The sequence below is a fragment of the Electrona antarctica genome (assembly GCF_951216825.1).
Source record: "Electrona antarctica genome assembly, chromosome: 5".
Classification (NCBI taxonomy): Eukaryota; Metazoa; Chordata; class Actinopteri; order Myctophiformes; family Myctophidae; genus Electrona; species Electrona antarctica.
Window position 1 is genome coordinate 51,982,101 of NC_136810.1, and position 19,183 is coordinate 52,001,283.

General features: G+C 37.9%; 1 protein-coding gene across 1 annotated transcript in view; it reads right to left on the reverse strand.

Moving 5' to 3' along the window:
* LOC306924035 (patatin-like phospholipase domain-containing protein 2) overlaps positions 1–17,617 on the reverse strand; it is a gene marked incomplete at both ends in the record, with an annotated part of 128,566 nt that extends 110,949 nt beyond the window's left edge. Inside the window, 2 exons of the mRNA XM_079502378.1 lie at positions 11,045–11,277; positions 17,431–17,617. Coding sequence (XP_079358504.1) covers positions 11,045–11,277; positions 17,431–17,617 — 420 coding nt within the window. The remainder of the gene's footprint in view (positions 1–11,044; positions 11,278–17,430) is intronic.
* Positions 17,618–19,183: the final 1,566 nt, after the last annotated feature.

Below are 19,183 nucleotides of genomic sequence, written 5' to 3' on the forward strand. Positions count from 1 at the left end.
ACCCCATTCAAACCTATTTAGGTTCATCTTACGGTGGACATGTTTGCCTGAAAAGGAATCTTTGAAATGTTTCATCGTTTTAGAAATATAGTGCTTTCAAATTTGAGACATTTACAATGGGGCTCAATGGCAGATATTGGCACGTCAAAAAATAACTTTCACCTAGAAACTCCATTCACACTTTTTATAATTCAGCTTTCTGTGGAGACACATGCTGGAACTTTTTACTTTGAAATGTTTTGTAGTTTCTGAGTTATTTAAGTTAAACGCCAAATGCATTCCCAATGGCAATAGCACAAACTTTGGCATGCTACTAGTCCTACATACTTACAACTAGAAACCCCATTCAAACCTATTTAGGTTCATCTTACGGTGGACATGTTTGCCTGAAAAGGAATCTTTGAAATGTTTCATCGTTTTAGAAATATAGTGCTTTCAAATTTGAGACATTTACAATGGGGCTCAATGGCAGATATTGGCACGTCAAAAAAGCACTTTCACCTAGAAACTCCATTCACACTTTTTATAATTCAGCTTTCTGTGGAGACACATGCTGGAACTTTTTACTTTGAAATGTTTTGTAGTTTCTGAGTTATTTAAGTTAAACGCCCAATGCATTCCCAATGGCAATAGCACAAACTTTGGCATGCTACTAGTCCTACATACTTACAACTAGAAACCCCATTCAAACCTATTTAGGTTCATCTTACGGTGGACATGTTTGCCTGAAAAGGAATCTTTGAAATGTTTCATCGTTTTAGAAATATAGTGCTTTCAAATTTGAGACATTTACAATGGGGCTCAATGGCAGATATTGGCACGTCAAAAAAGCACTTTCACCTAGAAACTCCATTCACACTTTTTATAATTCAGCTTTCTGTGGAGACACATGCTGGAACTTTTTACTTTGAAATGTTTTGTAGTTTCTGAGTTATTTAAGTTAAACGCCCAATGCATTCCCAATGGCAATAGCAAAAACTTTGGCATGCTACTAGTCCTACATACTTACAACTAGAAACCCCATTCAAACCTATTTAGGTTCATCTTACGGTGGACATGTTTGCCTGAAAAGGAATCTTTGAAATGTTTCATCGTTTTAGAAATATAGTGCTTTCAAATTTGAGACATTTACAATGGGGCTCAATGGCAGATATTGGCACGTCAAAAAAGCACTTTCACCTAGAAACTCCATTCACACTTTTTATAATTCAGCTTTCTGTGGAGACACATGCTGGAACTTTTTACTTTGAAATGTTTTGTAGTTTCTGAGTTATTTAAGTTAAACGCCCAATGCATTCCCAATGGCAATAGCAAAAACTTTGGCATGCTACTAGTCCTACATACTTACAACTAGAAACCCCATTCAAACCTATTTAGGTTCATCTTACGGTGGACATGTTTGCCTGAAAAGGAATCTTTGAAATGTTTCATCGTTTTAGAAATATAGTGCTTTCAAATTTGAGACATTTACAATGGGGCTCAATGGTAGATATTGGCACGTCAAAAAAGCACTTTCACCTAGAAACTCCATTCACACTTTTTATAATTCAGCTTTCTGTGGAGACACATGCTGGAACTTTTTACTTTGAAATGTTTTGTAGTTTCTGAGTTATTTAAGTTAAACGCCCAATGCATTCCCAATGGCAATAGCACAAACTTTGGCATGCTACTAGTCCTACATACTTACAACTAGAAACCCCATTCAAACCTATTTAGGTTCATCTTACGGTGGACATGTTTGCCTGAAAAGGAATCTTTGAAATGTTTCATCATTTTAGAAATATAGTGCTTTCAAATTTGAGACATTTACAATGGGGCTCAATGGCAGATATTGGCACGTCAAAAAAGCACTTTCACCTAGAAACTCCATTCACACTTTTTATAATTCAGCTTTCTGTGGAGACACATGCTGGAACTTTTTACTTTGAAATGTTTTGTAGTTTCTGAGTTATTTAAGTTAAACGCCCAATGCATTCCCAATGGCAATAGCACAAACTTTGGCATGCTACTAGTCCTACATACTTACAACTAGAAACCCCATTCAAACCTATTTAGGTTCATCTTACGGTGGACATGTTTGCCTGAAAAGGAATCTTTGAAATGTTTCATCGTTTTAGAAATATAGTGCTTTCAAATTTGAGACATTTACAATGGGGCTCAATGGCAGATATTGGCACGTCAAAAAAGCACTTTCACCTAGAAACTCCATTCACACTTTTTATAATTCAGCTTTCTGTGGAGACACATGCTGGAAGTTTTTACTTTGAAATGTTTTGTAGTTTCTGAGTTATTTAAGTTAAACGCCCAATGCATTCCCAATGGCAATAGCACAAACTTTGGCATGCTACTAGTCCTACATACTTACAACTAGAAACCCCATTCAAACCTATTTAGGTTCATCTTACGGTGGACATGTTTGCCTGAAAAGGAATCTTTGAAATGTTTCATCGTTTTAGAAATATAGTGCTTTCAAATTTGAGACATTTACAATGGGGCTCAATGGCAGATATTGGCACGTCAAAAAAGAACTTTCACCTAGAAACTCCATTCACACTTTTTATAATTCAGCTTTCTGTGGAGACACATGCTGGAACTTTTTACTTTGAAATGTTTTGTAGTTTCTGAGTTATTTAAGTTAAACGCCCAATGCATTCCCAATGGCAATAGCACAAACTTTGGCATGCTACTAGTCCTACATACTTACAACTAGAAACCCCATTCAAACCTATTTAGGTTCATCTTACGGTGGACATGTTTGCCTGAAAAGGAATCTTTGAAATGTTTCATCATTTTAGAAATATAGTGCTTTCAAATTTGAGACATTTACAATGGGGCTCAATGGCAGATATTGGCACGTCAAAAAAGCACTTTCACCTAGAAACTCCATTCACACTTTTTATAATTCAGCTTTCTGTGGAGACACATGCTGGAACTTTTTACTTTGAAATGTTTTGTAGTTTCTGAGTTATTTAAGTTAAACGCCCAATGCATTCCCAATGGCAATAGCACAAACTTTGGCATGCTACTAGTCCTACATACTTACAACTAGAAACCCCATTCAAACCTATTTAGGTTCATCTTACAGTGGACATGTTTGCCTGAAAAGGAATCTTTGAAATGTTTCATCGTTTTAGAAATATAGTGCTTTTAAATTTGAGAAATTCAGAATGGGGGTCAATGGCAGATTTTGGCAAGTAAAGATTTGAGTGGGGTTTGAACCCACAATCTCCAGATCATGCAGCCAGTGTGCTAAGTCACTGATCTACTTGCTACCTGTCACAACACAGTCTGCTGTTCCCTTTGAGTACAACATTGATACAAAAATAAAATACAAAAAATAAAATAACAGGAGATTTGTCTATTGTTTCTTTTGCTGTTGTTATGTTCGAATGTTTATGAACCACAATGGAAACAAGTCTCTGGCTCTTCTGTCATTATCTATTCGGCCTTTTAAGAACAGCATGCACAGTGGCTCACTGGGTACAGAGCCTGCCTGGTAATCAGGAGGCTGCAGGTTCAAGTCCTGGCTCTGACATAGTGTCCCAAAATCATGAAAATATGACAAAATATATTATGCCGTCCCAAACCATGGACTATAGTATGTCGTTTTTTCATGATTTTCATCCTTTTTTCAAATAGTCCAAAATCACGAAAAACGACAAGCTATAGTAAGCCGTCCGAAAAAAATTATAACTTTGGCATGCTACTAGTCCTACATACTTACACCTAGAATCCCCATTCAAACCTATTTAGGTTCATCTTACGGTGGACATGTTTGCCTGAAAAGGAATCTTTTAAATGTTTCATAGTTTTAGAAATATAGTGCTTTAAATTTGAGAAATTTCTAATGGCAGATAGTGGCACGTCAAAAATTTATTCACCTAGAAACTCCATTCACACTTTTTATAATTCAGCTTTCTGTGGAGACACATGCTGGAACTTTTTACTTTGAAATGTTTTGTGGTTTCTGAGTTATTTAAGTTAAACGCCCAATGCATTCCCAATGGCAATAGCACAAACTTTGGCATGCTACTAGTCCTACATACTTACAACTAGAAACCCCATTCAAACCTATTTAGGTTCATCTTACGGTGGACATGTTTGCCTGAAAAGGAATCTTTGAAATGTTTCATCGTTTTAGAAATATAGTGCTTTCAAATTTGAGACATTTACAATGGGGCTCAATGGCAGATATTGGTACGTCAAAAAAGCACTTTCACCTAGAAACTCCATTCACACTTTTTATAATTCAGCTTTCTGTGGAGACACATGCTGGAACTTTTTACTTTGAAATGTTTTATAGTTTCTGAGTTATTTAAGTTAAACGCCCAATGCATTCCCAATGGCAATAGCACAAACTTTGGCATGCTACTAGTCCTACATACTTACAACTAGAAACCCCATTCAAACCTATTTAGGTTCATCTTACGGTGGACATGTTTGCCTGAAAAGGAATCTTTGAAATGTTTCATCGTTTTAGAAATATAGTGCTTTCAAATTTGAGACATTTACAATGGGGCTCAATGGCAGATATTGGCACGTCAAAAAAGCACTTTCACCTAGAAACTCCATTCACACTTTTTATAATTCAGCTTTCTGTGGAGACACATGCTGGAACTTTTTACTTTGAAATGTTTTGCAGTTTCTGAGTTATTTAAGTTAAACGCCCAATGCATTCCCAATGGCAATAGCACAAACTTTGGCATGCTACTAGTCCTACATACTTACAACTAGAAACCCCATTCAAACCTATTTAGGTTCATCTTACGGTGGACATGTTTGCCTGAAAAGGAATCTTTGAAATGTTTCATCGTTTTAGAAATATAGTGCTTTTAAATTTGAGAAATTCAGAATGGAGGTCAATGGCAGATTTTGGCAAGTAAAGATTTGAGTGGGGTTTGAACCCACAATCTCCAGATCATGCAGCCAGTGTGCTAAGTCACTGATCTACTTGCTACCTGCCACAACACAGTCTGCTGTTCCCTTTGAGTACAACATTGATACAAAAATAAAATACAAAAAATAAAATAACAGGAGATTTGTCTATTGTTTCTTTTGCTGTTGTTATGTTTGAATGTTTATGAACCACAATGGAAACAAGTCTCTGGCTCTTCTGTCATTATCTATTCGGCCTTTTAAGAACAGCATGCACAGTGGCTCACTGGGTACAGAGCCTGTCTGGTAATCAGGAGGCTGCAGGTTCAAGTCCTGGCTCTGACATAGTGTCCCAAAATCATGAAAGTATGACAAAATATATTATGCCGTCCCAAACCATGGACTATAGTATGTCGTTTTTTCATGATTTTCATCTTTTTTTCAAATCCTCCAAAATCATGAAAAACGACATGCTATAGTATGCCGTCCGAAGCCATGAACTATAGTATGTCGTTTTTTCATGATTTTCATCTTTTTTTCAAATAGTCCAAAATCACGAAAAACGACATGCTATAGTAAGCCGTCCGAAAAAAATTATAACTTTGGCATGCTACTAGTCCTACATACTTACACCTAGAATCCCCATTCAAACCTATTTAGGTTCATCTTACGGTGGACATGTTTGCCTGAAAAGGAATCTTTGAAATGTTTCATAGTTTTAGAAATATAGTGCTTTAAATTTGAGAAATTTCTAATGGCAGATAGTGGCACGTCAAAAATTAATTCACCTAGAAACTCCATTCACACTTTTTATAATTCAGCTTTCTGTGGAGACACATGCTGGAACTTTTTACTTTGAAATGTTTTGTAGTTTCTGAGTTATTTAAGTTAAACGCCCAATGCATTCCCAATGGCAATAGCACAAACTTTGGCATGCTACTAGTCCTACATACTTACAACTAGAAACCCCATTCAAACCTATTTAGGTTCATCTTACGGTGGACATGTTTGCCTGAAAAGGAATCTTTGAAATGTTTTATCGTTTTAGAAATATAGTGCTTTCAAATTTGAGACATTTACAATGGGGCTCAATGGCAGATATTGGCACGTCAAAAAAGCACTTTCACCTAGAAACTCCATTCACACTTTTTATAATTCAGCTTTCTGTGGAGACACATGCTGGAACTTTTTACTTTGAAATGTTTTGTAGTTTCTGAGTTATTTAAGTTAAACGCCCAATGCATTCCCAATGGCAATAGCACAAACTTTGGCATGCTACTAGTCCTACATACTTACAACTAGAAACCCCATTCAAACCTATTTAGGTTCATCTTACGGTGGACATGTTTGCCTGAAAAGGAATCTTTGAAATGTTTCATCGTTTTAGAAATATAGTGCTTTCAAATTTGAGACATTTACAATGGGGCTCAATGGCAGATATTGGCACGTCAAAAAAGAACTTTCACCTAGAAACTCCATTCACACTTTTTATAATTCAGCTTTCTGTGGAGACACATGCTGGAACTTTTTACTTTGAAATGTTTTGTAGTTTCTGAGTTATTTAAGTTAAACGCCCAATGCATTCCCAATGGCAATAGCAAAAACTTTGGCATGCTACTAGTCCTACATACTTACAACTAGAAACCCCATTCAAACCTATTTAGGTTCATCTTACGGTGGACATGTTTGCCTGAAAAGGAATCTTTGAAATGTTTCATCGTTTTAGAAATATAGTGCTTTCAAATTTGAGACATTTACAATGGGGCTCAATGGTAGATATTGGCACGTCAAAAAAGCACTTTCACCTAGAAACTCCATTCACACTTTTTATAATTCAGCTTTCTGTGGAGACACATGCTGGAACTTTTTACTTTGAAATGTTTTGTAGTTTCTGAGTTATTTAAGTTAAACGCCCAATGCATTCCCAATGGCAATAGCACAAACTTTGGCATGCTACTAGTCCTACATACTTACAACTAGAAACCCCATTCAAACCTATTTAGGTTCATCTTATGGTGGACATGTTTGCCTGAAAAGGAATCTTTGAAATGTTTCATCGTTTTAGAAATATAGTGCTTTCAAATTTGAGACATTTACAATGGGGCTCAATGGCAGATATTGGCACGTCAAAAAAGCACTTTCACCTAGAAACTCCATTCACACTTTTTATAATTCAGCTTTCTGTGGAGACACATGCTGGAACTTTTTACTTTGAAATGTTTTGTAGTTTCTGAGTTATTTAAGTTAAACGCCCAATGCATTCCCAATGGCAATAGCACAAACTTTGGCATGCTACTAGTCCTACATACTTACAACTAGAAACCCCATTCAAACCTATTTAGGTTCATCTTACGGTGGACATGTTTGCCTGAAAAGGAATCTTTGAAATGTTTCATCGTTTTAGAAATATAGTGCTTTCAAATTTGAGACATTTACAATGGGGCTCAATGGCAGATATTGGCACGTCAAAAAAGCACTTTCACCTAGAAACTCCATTCACACTTTTTTTAATTCAGCTTTCTGTGGAGACACATGCTGGAACTTTTTACTTTGAAATGTTTTGTAGTTTCTGAGTTATTTAAGTTAAACGCCCAATGCATTCCCAATGGCAATAGCACAAACTTTGGCATGCTACTAGTCCTACATACTTACAACTAGAAACCCCATTCAAACCTATTTAGGTTCATCTTACGGTGGACATGTTTGCCTGAAAAGGAATCTTTGAAATGTTTCATCGTTTTAGAAATATAGTGCTTTCAAATTTGAGACATTTACAATGGGGCTCAATGGCAGATATTGGCACGTCAAAAAAGCACTTTCACCTAGAAACTCCATTCACACTTTTTATAATTCAGCTTTCTGTGGAGACACATGCTGGAACTTTTTACTTTGAAATGTTTTGTAGTTTCTGAGTTATTTAAGTTAAACACCCAATGCATTCCCAATGGCAATAGCACAAACTTTGGCATGCTACTAGTCCTACATACTTACAACTAGAAACCCCATTCAAACCTATTTGAAATGTTTTAGAAATATAGTGCTTTCAAATTTGAGACATTTACAATGGGGCTCAATGGCAGATATTGGCACGTCAAAAAATCACTTTCACCTAGAAACTCCATTCACACTTTTTATAATTCAGCTTTCTGTGAAAACACATGCTGGAACTTTTTACTTTGAAATGTTTTGTAGTTTCTGAGTTATTTAAGTTAAACGCCCAATGCATTCCCAATGGCAATAGCACAAACTTTGGCATGCTACTAGTCCTACATACTTACAACTAGAAACCCCATTCAAACCTATTTAGGTTCATCTTACGGTGGACATGTTTGCCTGAAAAGGAATCTTTGAAATGTTTCATCGTTTTAGAAATATAGTGCTTTCAAATTTGAGACATTTACAATGGGGCTCAATGGCAGATATTGGCACGTCAAAAAAGCACTTTCACCTAGAAACTCCATTCACACTTTTTATAATTCAGCTTTCTGTGGAGACACATGCTGGAACTTTTTACTTTGAAATGTTTTGTAGTTTCTGAGTTATTTAAGTTAAACGCCCAATGCATTCCCAATGGCAATAGCACAAACTTTGGCATGCTACTAGTCCTACATACTTACACCTAGAAACCCCATTCAAACCTATTTAGGTTCATCTTACAGTGGACATGTTTGCCTGAAAAGGAATCTTTGAAATGTTTCATCGTTTTAGAAATATAGTGCTTTCAAATTTGAGACATTTACAATGGGGCTCAATGGCAGATATTGGCACGTCAAAAAAGCACTTTCACCTAGAAACTCCATTCACACTTTTTATAATTCAGCTTTCTGTGGAGACACATGCTGGAACTTTTTACTTTGAAATGTTTTGTAGTTTCTGAGTTATTTAAGTTAAACGCCCAATGCATTCCCAATGGCAATAGCACAAACTTTGGCATGCTACTAGTCCTACATACTTACACCTAGAAACCCCATTCAAACCTATTTAGGTTCATCTTACGGTGGACATGTTTGCCTGAAAAGGAATCTTTGAAATGTTTCATAGTTTTAGAAATATAGTGCTTTTAAATTTGAGAAATTCAGAATGGGGGTCAATGGCAGATTTTGGCAAGTAAAGATTTGAGTGGGGTTTGAACCCACAATCTCCAGATCATGAAGCCAGTGTGCTAAGTCACTGATGTACTTGCTACCTGCCACAATGCAGTCTGCTGTTCCCTTTGAGTACAACATTGATACAAAAATAAAATAAAAAAAATAAAATAACAGGAGATTTGTCTATTGTTTATTTTGCTGTTGTTTATCTCTAGACGTTCGAATGTTTATGAACCACAATGGAAACCTTGAGGTTCATATCTATATCTATCTATTCTGTCATTATCTATTCGGCCTTTTAAGAACCGCATGCACAGTGGTTCACTGGGTACAGACCCTGCCTGGGAATCAGGAGGCAGCAGGTTCATGTCCTGGCTCTGACATAGTGTCCCGCAAATATTACATAATATATTATGCCATCACAAACCATGGACTATAGTATGTCGTTTTTTCATGATTTTCATATTTTTTTCAGATCCTCAAAAATCACGAAAAACGACATGCTATAGTATGCCGTCCGACTTTTTTTTTAAACTTTGGCATGCTACTAGTCCTCCATACTTACACCTAGAATCCCCATTCAAACCTATTTAGGTTCATCTTACGGTGGACATGTTTGCCTGAAAAGGAATCTTTGAAATGTTTCATAGTTTTAGAAATATAGTGCTTTAAATTTGAGAAATGTATAATGGCAGATAGTGGCACGTCAAAAAAATCACTTTCACCTAGAAACTCCATGCACACTTTTTATAATTCAGCGTACTGTGGAGACACATGCTGGAACGTTTTACTTTGAAATGTTTTGTAGTTTCTGAATTATTTAACTTAAACGCCCAATGCATTTAGGTTCATCTTACGGTGGACATGTTTGCCTGAAAATAAATCTTTGAAATTTTTCAGTTTTAGAAATATAGTACTTTCAAATTCATAATGGGGGTCAATGACAGATTTTGGCACATCAAATAATCACACTAATAATGTTCATACATCGATGTTTTTTTTACAAACCCAACACATTGTTTGAACCGTCAAGGTTCGCCATTGGTACCAGTCAATTCATGCTGCTTTTTTTTTTTTGTTCTTCTAGAAATTGGTATTGAAAGTAAAGGCATGAGTAGGGTTTGAACACACAACCTCCAGATCATGTAGCCAATGACCTAACTCACTGAGCTATGTGCTACCTCCAATAGTACAGTCTTCCTTTGCCTTTGAGAAACAACATTGGTAGTAATTAAACAAAGTAACAGCTTTGTCTATCGATTGTTGTGCTGTTGTTTACCTAGACGTTCAAATGTTTATGAATCACAATGGAAACAAGCCTCTGGCTTTTCTGTCATTATCTATTTGGCTTTTTGTACACAAACAGCACATTGCCTCACTGGGTAAAGAGCCTGCCTGGGAATCTGGAGGCCACAGGTTCAAGTCCCATCTTTGATGATGGAACTTTTTACTTTGAAATGTTTTTTAGTTTCTGAGTTATTTAACTTAAACACCCAAGGCATTCTCAATGGCAATAGCACAAACTTTGGCATGCTACTAGTCCTACATACTTACACCTAGAAACCCCATTCAAACCGATTTAGGTTCATCTTACAATGGACATGTTTGCATGAAAAGGAATATTTGAAATGCTTCATATAGTTTTAGAAATATAGTGCTTTCAAATTTGAGAAATCTATAATGGGGCTCATTGGCAGATTTTGGCACATCAAAAAAGCACTTTCACCTAGAAACTCCATTCACACTTTTTATAATTCAGCTTACTGTGGACACACATGCTGGAACTTTGAAATGTTGAAATGTTTTGTAGTTTCCTGAGTTAGTTAACTTAAACGCCCAATGCATTCTCAATGGCAATAGCACAAACTTTGGCGTGCTACTTTTGTAGTTTCTGAGTTGTTTACAGTAGCAAGTGTGATTTTTAGGTACAGTAGGTATAGCTCTACGTGGCAGGGATGGGTGGAAGAGTTATACATTTTCCCTTTGGCAGATATCCCAGCATTCTACCCTAACCGTATCGAAGACATTGAGCAAATATAACTCAAAGTATAATTTAAGACCATAATATACAAGGACAGTACCTGGATTAGTTCCTCTCTGGTGTCAAACTGTGACACTAGAACATTCTCCCCATTAGACATTCTGGTCAGAGACACACACAGCCTCCCAGAGGCTCGCACATGGCCGTCATCCGGAAGGTTCTCCTCCAAGAAGTCCCGAGCGCTCTTCAGGAGGTTAAAGGTCGGGTGGAAAACCCCCAGGGTGTGTCTTCTGGCCTCAATAGCTGTAGACATGACATCAGCGATGCATTTCTCTGCACGGAGGACAGCAATGTCGATTGATTACTTTATTAGTCAGATTAGACAGTATAGGTACAGTAGGGGTGTCGCGATTCCCGTTATGAACGATTCAAAATCGATTCATAATTTCCAAAAATCGAACTAGTTACAGTTATAGGAGTTTTCACTACATGGTGTTTGTGATATGAAATGTAAGCTTACCCTAATCACAGTAAACATCATGTCTTCAGTCATTCTCAAGTTACTGTAGTCACTTCAGTTCAAGACTGGAGTAGATTGTGATGAAATCCTTGAATCAAGAATCATTTTGAATAGAGAATCATTTGAATCTGGAAAAAAATGCTTTTGAATTGAAAAATCGTTTTTGGATTGAGAATAGAGTTGAATCGAAAATCGATTTTGAATCGAATCGTGACCCCAAGAATCGGAATCGAATCGAATCGTGGGACACCCAAAGATTCACAGCCCTAACAGTAAGACATTCAGGTTAAAAGGATAACACAAAAAGGTCCTGGGGACTTTTTTCCATTGTGGTCCTATATGTTCAATTATATTAATCAACATAGCATATTAACACATTAATGTCATCAACAAATAACTATACGCACAAAGGAGAAAAGGGAAAAACAGTGGCAGTGAATGACTCCTCAAGTTTTATGTTTATTAAATGGATAAATAAATGACCACTTTTCAACCTATCTTCATATAATAGGTCCTATAATAATCATGATAAAATGGCACCATTTTTTTCTACTCAGTCTGCTTCTCATAGGAGGGCTGTGGGCAGTTCAGAAACCCGTCCACCAGTAACATCATCGATGGGGAATCCAAGCTAATAGAAACTGCAGGCTTTCTAGTCCTGAAAAGTTGCAATGCGAATCGTTCTCACGATGATAAAAATCTAAACATTTTTGTAAATAAATCTTGTTTAAAAGAAATCTGCCTAACGACGATGTCACTGGTGGACGGGTTTCTGAACTGCCCACAGCCCTCCTATGAGAAGCAGACTGAGTAGAAAAGAATGGTGCCATTGTATCATGATTATTAGTGATGACCTATTATATGAAGATAGGTTGAAAAGTGGTGAAGTGGTCCTTTAAGTAAAGTGAATAGTCTTCAGGGAGTGCAGTAAGAAGGCAACTGCCGAAACATTGGTTTTATGTGTTCTTGCTCATATTCAGATGGAGGCTTTGCCTAGGCTTTACCTATAGAAATCTCTTTCTATATACAGAAGATAAACTCTCCGGAGTCCAGGGGGAGGGACATCCAAACACACACCTCCTCCTGTTATTTACACTCATAGTGATCTGTTTGCTCTGTAGATCAAAAGTCATGGCACCCAACAGAGTCCAGGAACACTGGGCCAGCTCTGCTGCCCATTTCTTACGAGGAGAGAGAGTGCCTATTGGAGCTGGTGGTAGTGGGTGGTGTTTGTGATACCCCATGGTAAATTGTTATGATTCATCATTCATGTTGCCAACAGGAGTGTGCAAGAGAGATATACTAGATGTTTTTCTCATTCATGTTGTTGCTCTGGTTTGAACTCTGTGACGGATGGAATTTGCTCCTACTGCTGTGTAGAGGTACCGTAGGTGTGTCAATGAACTTGAAAGTTATTGTTGCCCTCGTGCTACCACAGGTTAAACCAATCACGTCATATTATGTCATGTTCATTTTAGTAGTCTGTTTTAGTGGCAGCTTCATTGCCATTAAAGCATTGGATTGAATGATTGCATATGCAGCACTAACATCATTTACTACTGATTGTTGGGTCTCAAAGGTATCAAGGGGGTGATATAAACTAAAGGATGAACATTTTGTCTTTTTATGTGAGAAAAGAACATCAGCGGTTTGCTGTAGTAACATAGTTTACTTGTGAAGTGGCAATATTCGGTCCCTTCAACAAATTTGCATTCTTCGGGCAGTACTTTAAAAAATACTTTTCTAAAATAAATAAAAATGTGTTTCTTATACAATGTGGTCAGGAAAAAGACTACAGCAATCAAATACAAAGCATTACATTGGCTCATTCTTAATACAGCTATTGCACACTGCACATGGAATTCTTAAAGGGATTGTGACGTTAAAAAAAAGTTTTTGTAATTTTCCTTAATTCTTTTTAGGTTTTCTGAGCTCAGTTGCACCCAGAAAACCTGAACTTTAAACATTCAGTAGATCTTTTGTGGTCTAGGGTTTTCTCAGATTTTCCTGCTGTTTGTGATGTCACAGCCTGCAAATCCCAAATATGCCAATGGGATTTGCCAGCAGATGTCACTGTTTTGCCTGTTTTCATTGCAGCTCAAAAGGCTTCCAAACCCCAGAGAAAACTCCAGACCACAGAAAATTCACTGAATGTTTAAAGTTCAGGTTTTTTGGGTGTAATTGAGGTCATTAACTTTATGAAAAAAATAAAAAATAAATGAAAAGTAATGTCATGAAACCTTTAATAAGGCTCTTACAACTTGTCACTTAGTTACTTCTTCAATCTTCTTCAATCAAACCCAGGCCAATACACATGATCCAGGATGACAGCAATGTTTTTTGAGTTTGTAGACAATCGAGCTATACTATTGGCTGTAAAAGATCTAGCCTGTGGCCTTTACACCAGCCCAGAGGTCGTCCTGCCCCGCATGCATGCACTTCCAAGATCGCCAAGGACAGATAAGGTAAGATAAGATAAGATAAGGTGGCAGCTAGATTCCCCACTATTTGCTTTGGAAGCAGTCAATTAGGCTACTACGCATAGCCTACAGTAACAGGGTCGTCCAAAATAAACATAGGCGTTGTGGTTTGAGTGTCGATCTGCTTACAGAGTGAGACGTCAGGTCTAGGTCCAGTCATACCAAAGATAATTTTAAAAATGGTGGTAACCAATGCATGCCAATCTCTTATGGGTTTGGATTGTGTAAAGGCCAGTCCACACCAATGCAACTCCTTGCAACATTGCAACTACTTGCAAACGTTATCCCAAATGGCAGTTGCAAGGAGTTGCGTTGGCACACTGGTTTTAAAACAGTTTTATTGATTGCGACTAGTTGCATTGGTGCGGTCTGGACTTAAAGGCCTGACCGCAACTGAGTCGCAGCTTCTTTCAACAAATGCGTTTTAAGGCCAGTGATTCCACACCAATGCAACTCCTTGCAACATGCAACTACTTGCAACCATTATCCCCAATGGCAGTTGCAAGGAGTTGCTGTGGACTGGCCTTGCAGGGTCCCTATGACATACTATATCACAGCCAGGCGGTGTATTCATTGTACTTGGACATTAAGCTGCCTCACACTAAAACAGGATTTGGCTTTATGACCTTATGGCACAGGAACCATTAAGCCAAATTCCACTACCCAAAATCTCTGCCACTCGCTCAAATTGGTGACCTTCTGAAATGTGACAATCGTATAGACCATTGGTCCCAAAAAGGTTTTTGGCCGTGCACCGAAAATATATTTTTTTAATGATTATGGCAAATCACAGAATTTCACTGCACTAAGAGACATGCAGCTGCTGTATACTTTTGCCGTTTGTGCTAAACGCACCCTATTTTAATCTCTGCCCGGGGCAGCTGCATAGCACCTAGCTTTGGTAGTGTATCCTGCCGCAGTGCCGCGGCGCGGCAGCACTATGGTGTTCTATGCGGCGCAGTGATACTGAACACAAAGAAAATAGTACCATGTGACAGAGGGGTCAAAGTTGAACGAAGGTTGGTCTATAATGGTAGATATAGGTCAACAATACGAATGACGCTAGTTTTGTAGATTGGTTTATTTATAATGCGTGGCCCCCAGTGACCCTGGGAACTACTTGATATTCCTCCAAACAGGAGCAGCACTCCCAGCACAGGACTCGGCCAGTCAATTAATACCTTTGCAACCGCGATATTTATGGTAAGCATTTCATACAGCTTTATGTCCAAAAATCCGAACCAACCCTTTAATGTGCTATTACACTATTACACTTATTGCACTTATTACACTATTACACTTATTACACTATTACACATATTCCACTATTCCACTATTCCACGTATTACACTATTACACTATTACACTATTACACTATTACCTTATTACACTATTACACTATTACCTTATTACACTATTACCTTATTACCTTATTACACTATTACCTTATTACCTTATTAAACTATTACATTATTACACTATTACCTTATTACACGATTACCTTATTACACTATTTCTTTTTTCACACCCCTTTCTTTTTTTTTACCACCTAAAACAAATCTACCCACATGTCCCCTTAGGGGCACTATTTCAAAGTCGACGCAGAGACAGTGACGCAGAGACAGTGGCGCAGAGACAGTGATGCAGAGACAGTGACGCAGAGACAGTGACGCAGAGACAGTGACGCAGAGAGAGTGACGCAGAGACAGTGACGCAGAGAGAGTGACGCAGAGACAGTGACGCAGAGAGAGTGACGCAGAGAGAGTGACGCAGAGAGAGTGACGCAGAGAGAGTGACGCAGAGACAGTGACGCAGAGAGAGTGACGCAGAGACAGTGACGCAGAGAGAGTGACGCAGAGAGAGTGACGCAGAGACAGTGATGCAGAGAGAGTGACGCAGAGAGAGTGACGCAGAGAAAGAGAGAGAGAGAGACGGCATACTATAGCATGCCGTTTTTTCATCATTTTTGTATGACTGTACTGTACTGTACTGTACTGTACTGTACTGTACTGTACTGTACTGTACTGTACTGTACTGCACTGTGCCCCACTGTACTGTACTCCACTGTACTGTACTGTACTCCACTGTACTGTACTGTACTCCACTGTACTGTACTCCACTGTACTGTACTGTACTGTACTGTACTGTGCCCCACTGTACTGTACTGTACTCCACTGTACTGTACTGTACTGTACTCCACTGTACTGTACTGTACTGTACTGTACTGTACTGTACCGTACTGTACTGTGCTTTACTCCACTGTACTGTACTGTACTGTACTGTACTGTACTGTACTGTACTGTACTGTACTGTACTGTACTGTACTGTACTGTACCGTACTCCACTGTATTGTGCTGTACTCCACTGTACTGTACTGTACTGTATTCCACTGTACACAATAACCGCCATTACCCTTTTCATGTCACGCACCCCAGGTTTAGAGAGTGTTTGCGCACCACAAGGGGTGCACGCGCACCTACTTGCTTACTATACATAACATGGGGTCACTGGGGTGACCTCTATAATGGGGGTGACCCCGTAGCTGAGTGCTTAGGGCATGTATCACATGGCTGACAGCGAGGCCTCTCCAAACTGACAGCGAGGCCCTTTGCTGCATGTCACTTGCATAATATTTTCTCCATGTTTCCCATCTCTCTATTGAACATATTGAATAAAGGGCCAGAAAAGCCAGCTCCATTAGCCACTCTCTCTCCTCGTAAAATAAACAAACTTGGGAAAAACTGCTTTAAAGTGTTGTGCTCCCCATACTATAGGCTCTTACAATTTACAGGGTCTGCTTGTATAACTCCCTTTTTCCTCTGGGACATTTTCAATCTCACATATCAACTTTGGTTAATTTGAATTGCACCTGTTTTAATTGATGTAGCCTACTGATGTTGATGATTAGGACCTAATGATTAGGTGATGATATTTCTTTTAAAAAGGTAGGGTAAGCGATTCTTTTTTTGGTTAGAACAAAACGTTTTTTGTTTAAAAGCTTAAAGTATATGTTGATGACAGTACCGGTAATCATTGCTATAGTGTTTGTTCATTAACAGGAGTCTTCCTGTCTCTCCAGCTCTTTGATAAGCATTTTTATCAATTCAATTTTATCAGCTTACATGTTTGTGTTCCAGTTCCAATTTTGTCTGCTCATTTATTTGTCATCACTTCCAATTTCACTTGTTTAATCTGTATCCTGACTGAGTTCTCTATCCTGATTGGATAAAATTCCTGACCTGAAAATGAACATTACTGAACAAACACTCTAGCAATGAGTATAGTGATCAGAATAGAGCTGTTTTTAAATGGTAGACAATGATACACAACATAGTGCCCATGAGCTGCATTCAATGCATGACTATTATTTATATAAAAAAAACTATTATTAGTATAGGTCTATTATAAGTACGAGGCTTCTTTTGACATACTGAACAGAGATCATCAACATAATTGAAAACATTGTTGATCCATTTACCTACATACCTAAGGGGATTCCAGTGACTAGGCTTGCTGCCACTAGGCACCCCGATGACGCTCCACTGATCTTAGATGCTCCTTGGACCAAACGTGGGACACGTTCAAGAATACAACTCAATGCTCCCATGTAATAAACACTTCTAAATCCACAACCGGCAAAGGCGATATTCCATTCTTCCCCTACGCAAAACATTGTCCCTGGCATTCCAGTTGGTCACACTAAATTCACAGTCAAACCATCAAAAAAAAAAGACTGTAGACCATACATATCAGCCTTTAAATGTTTTAATTGTCTTTGATTTTTGAAGCTTGCCCTAACCCACAAGAACACTGTCCTTATCTCCATTACAGAGATAAACAATAAAGTGACCATAATATAGGCTACTTGAGTTGGCCAGAATGTTGAATAACTTACTAGGCTCAAACGTCATATGGAAGGGGAGTGGTTGGCTCATTCACTGAAAGAAAACAAGCCAAAAGGTCAACCATGTGCTTCTTTCCTAACTGTAGCAATGAAATTCCAGAACAAGAGACACAGTCGTTTGAACAGTTTTGTTGTATCATGATGAGTAATTCATGACATTTGTTTTCAAGTCAAGTCACATTTATTTATATGAAGCACATTTGACCAAAGTGCTGCACAAAGCAGGGCGAGAGGCTTCCTAATTGTAACATTTTGCGCTCTTTTCTTCAATGATCTTTTTACCCACATACTGTACTGTATGACATGACGACATCGTGATGGCATTGACCAATCAAGAGACAGCGTGCACGTTACAACCTCTTTACAAATAGGACGGCTCTCCCCTATCAATATTACAAATACAGAAATCATCAATGTGGACGACTGGACATTATGCCATGTATTTCTACTGTATGAGGTACATAATTTGTATTTTATACGTTTGACATATATAAAACAAAATCACACTCGTATGAACTTATGTAAGGGGCACTCTTATCATACATCACATTCCGTGCTCAGCCAATCAAATCATCACATTCCGTGGTACAAACACACACAAAGCTGTGCATAGGGAATAAAGGCCCTCAAAAATCATGAAAAACATACTATAAAAAATATCACACTTGTGTAAAATGAGGCACCCTCTTATCATCATACATCATCCTACATCAAATTCCGTGCTCAGCCAATCAAATCATCATAAATGTCATTCCGGCCAATCACTTTTGGTGTCTTCACTTTTCTGCCCTCACTTCTATCCTCATGTACTTTGCTCAGCCAATCAAATCATCACTATGGGGTGATCAGCCAATCATCAGCCAATGTTTGTGCTCACCCAAACCCTCAAAGCTGGGCATAGGAGGGGCTCAAAAACGATGAAAACCATACATACGACATGCAACATATATTGCATGTCGTTTTTATTATGGTTTTGATCATTTCTCTCATCTTGAGCATCGCTCTTATGCACAGCTTTGTGTGTCTGTATGAGCACGGAATGCTGATTGGCTGAGCACAGAATGTTAGGTATGATTTATGATGTATGATGATTTTTTTTATCATTGATGACCATGAAAAACTACATAAAAAAAATCGTGTTAGGTATCATCTCAAACAACATACTATGTCGTTTGTCATGGTTTATCATTTAAAAAAATTTTTATCGTCAAAAACCATGAAAACCGATATACTATAGAATGTAATTTTATATGATTTCAAGCATAATTTTGTATCGTCGAAAACCATGAATAACGACATACTATAGTATTTGATTTCATTAAATAAAACAGACAA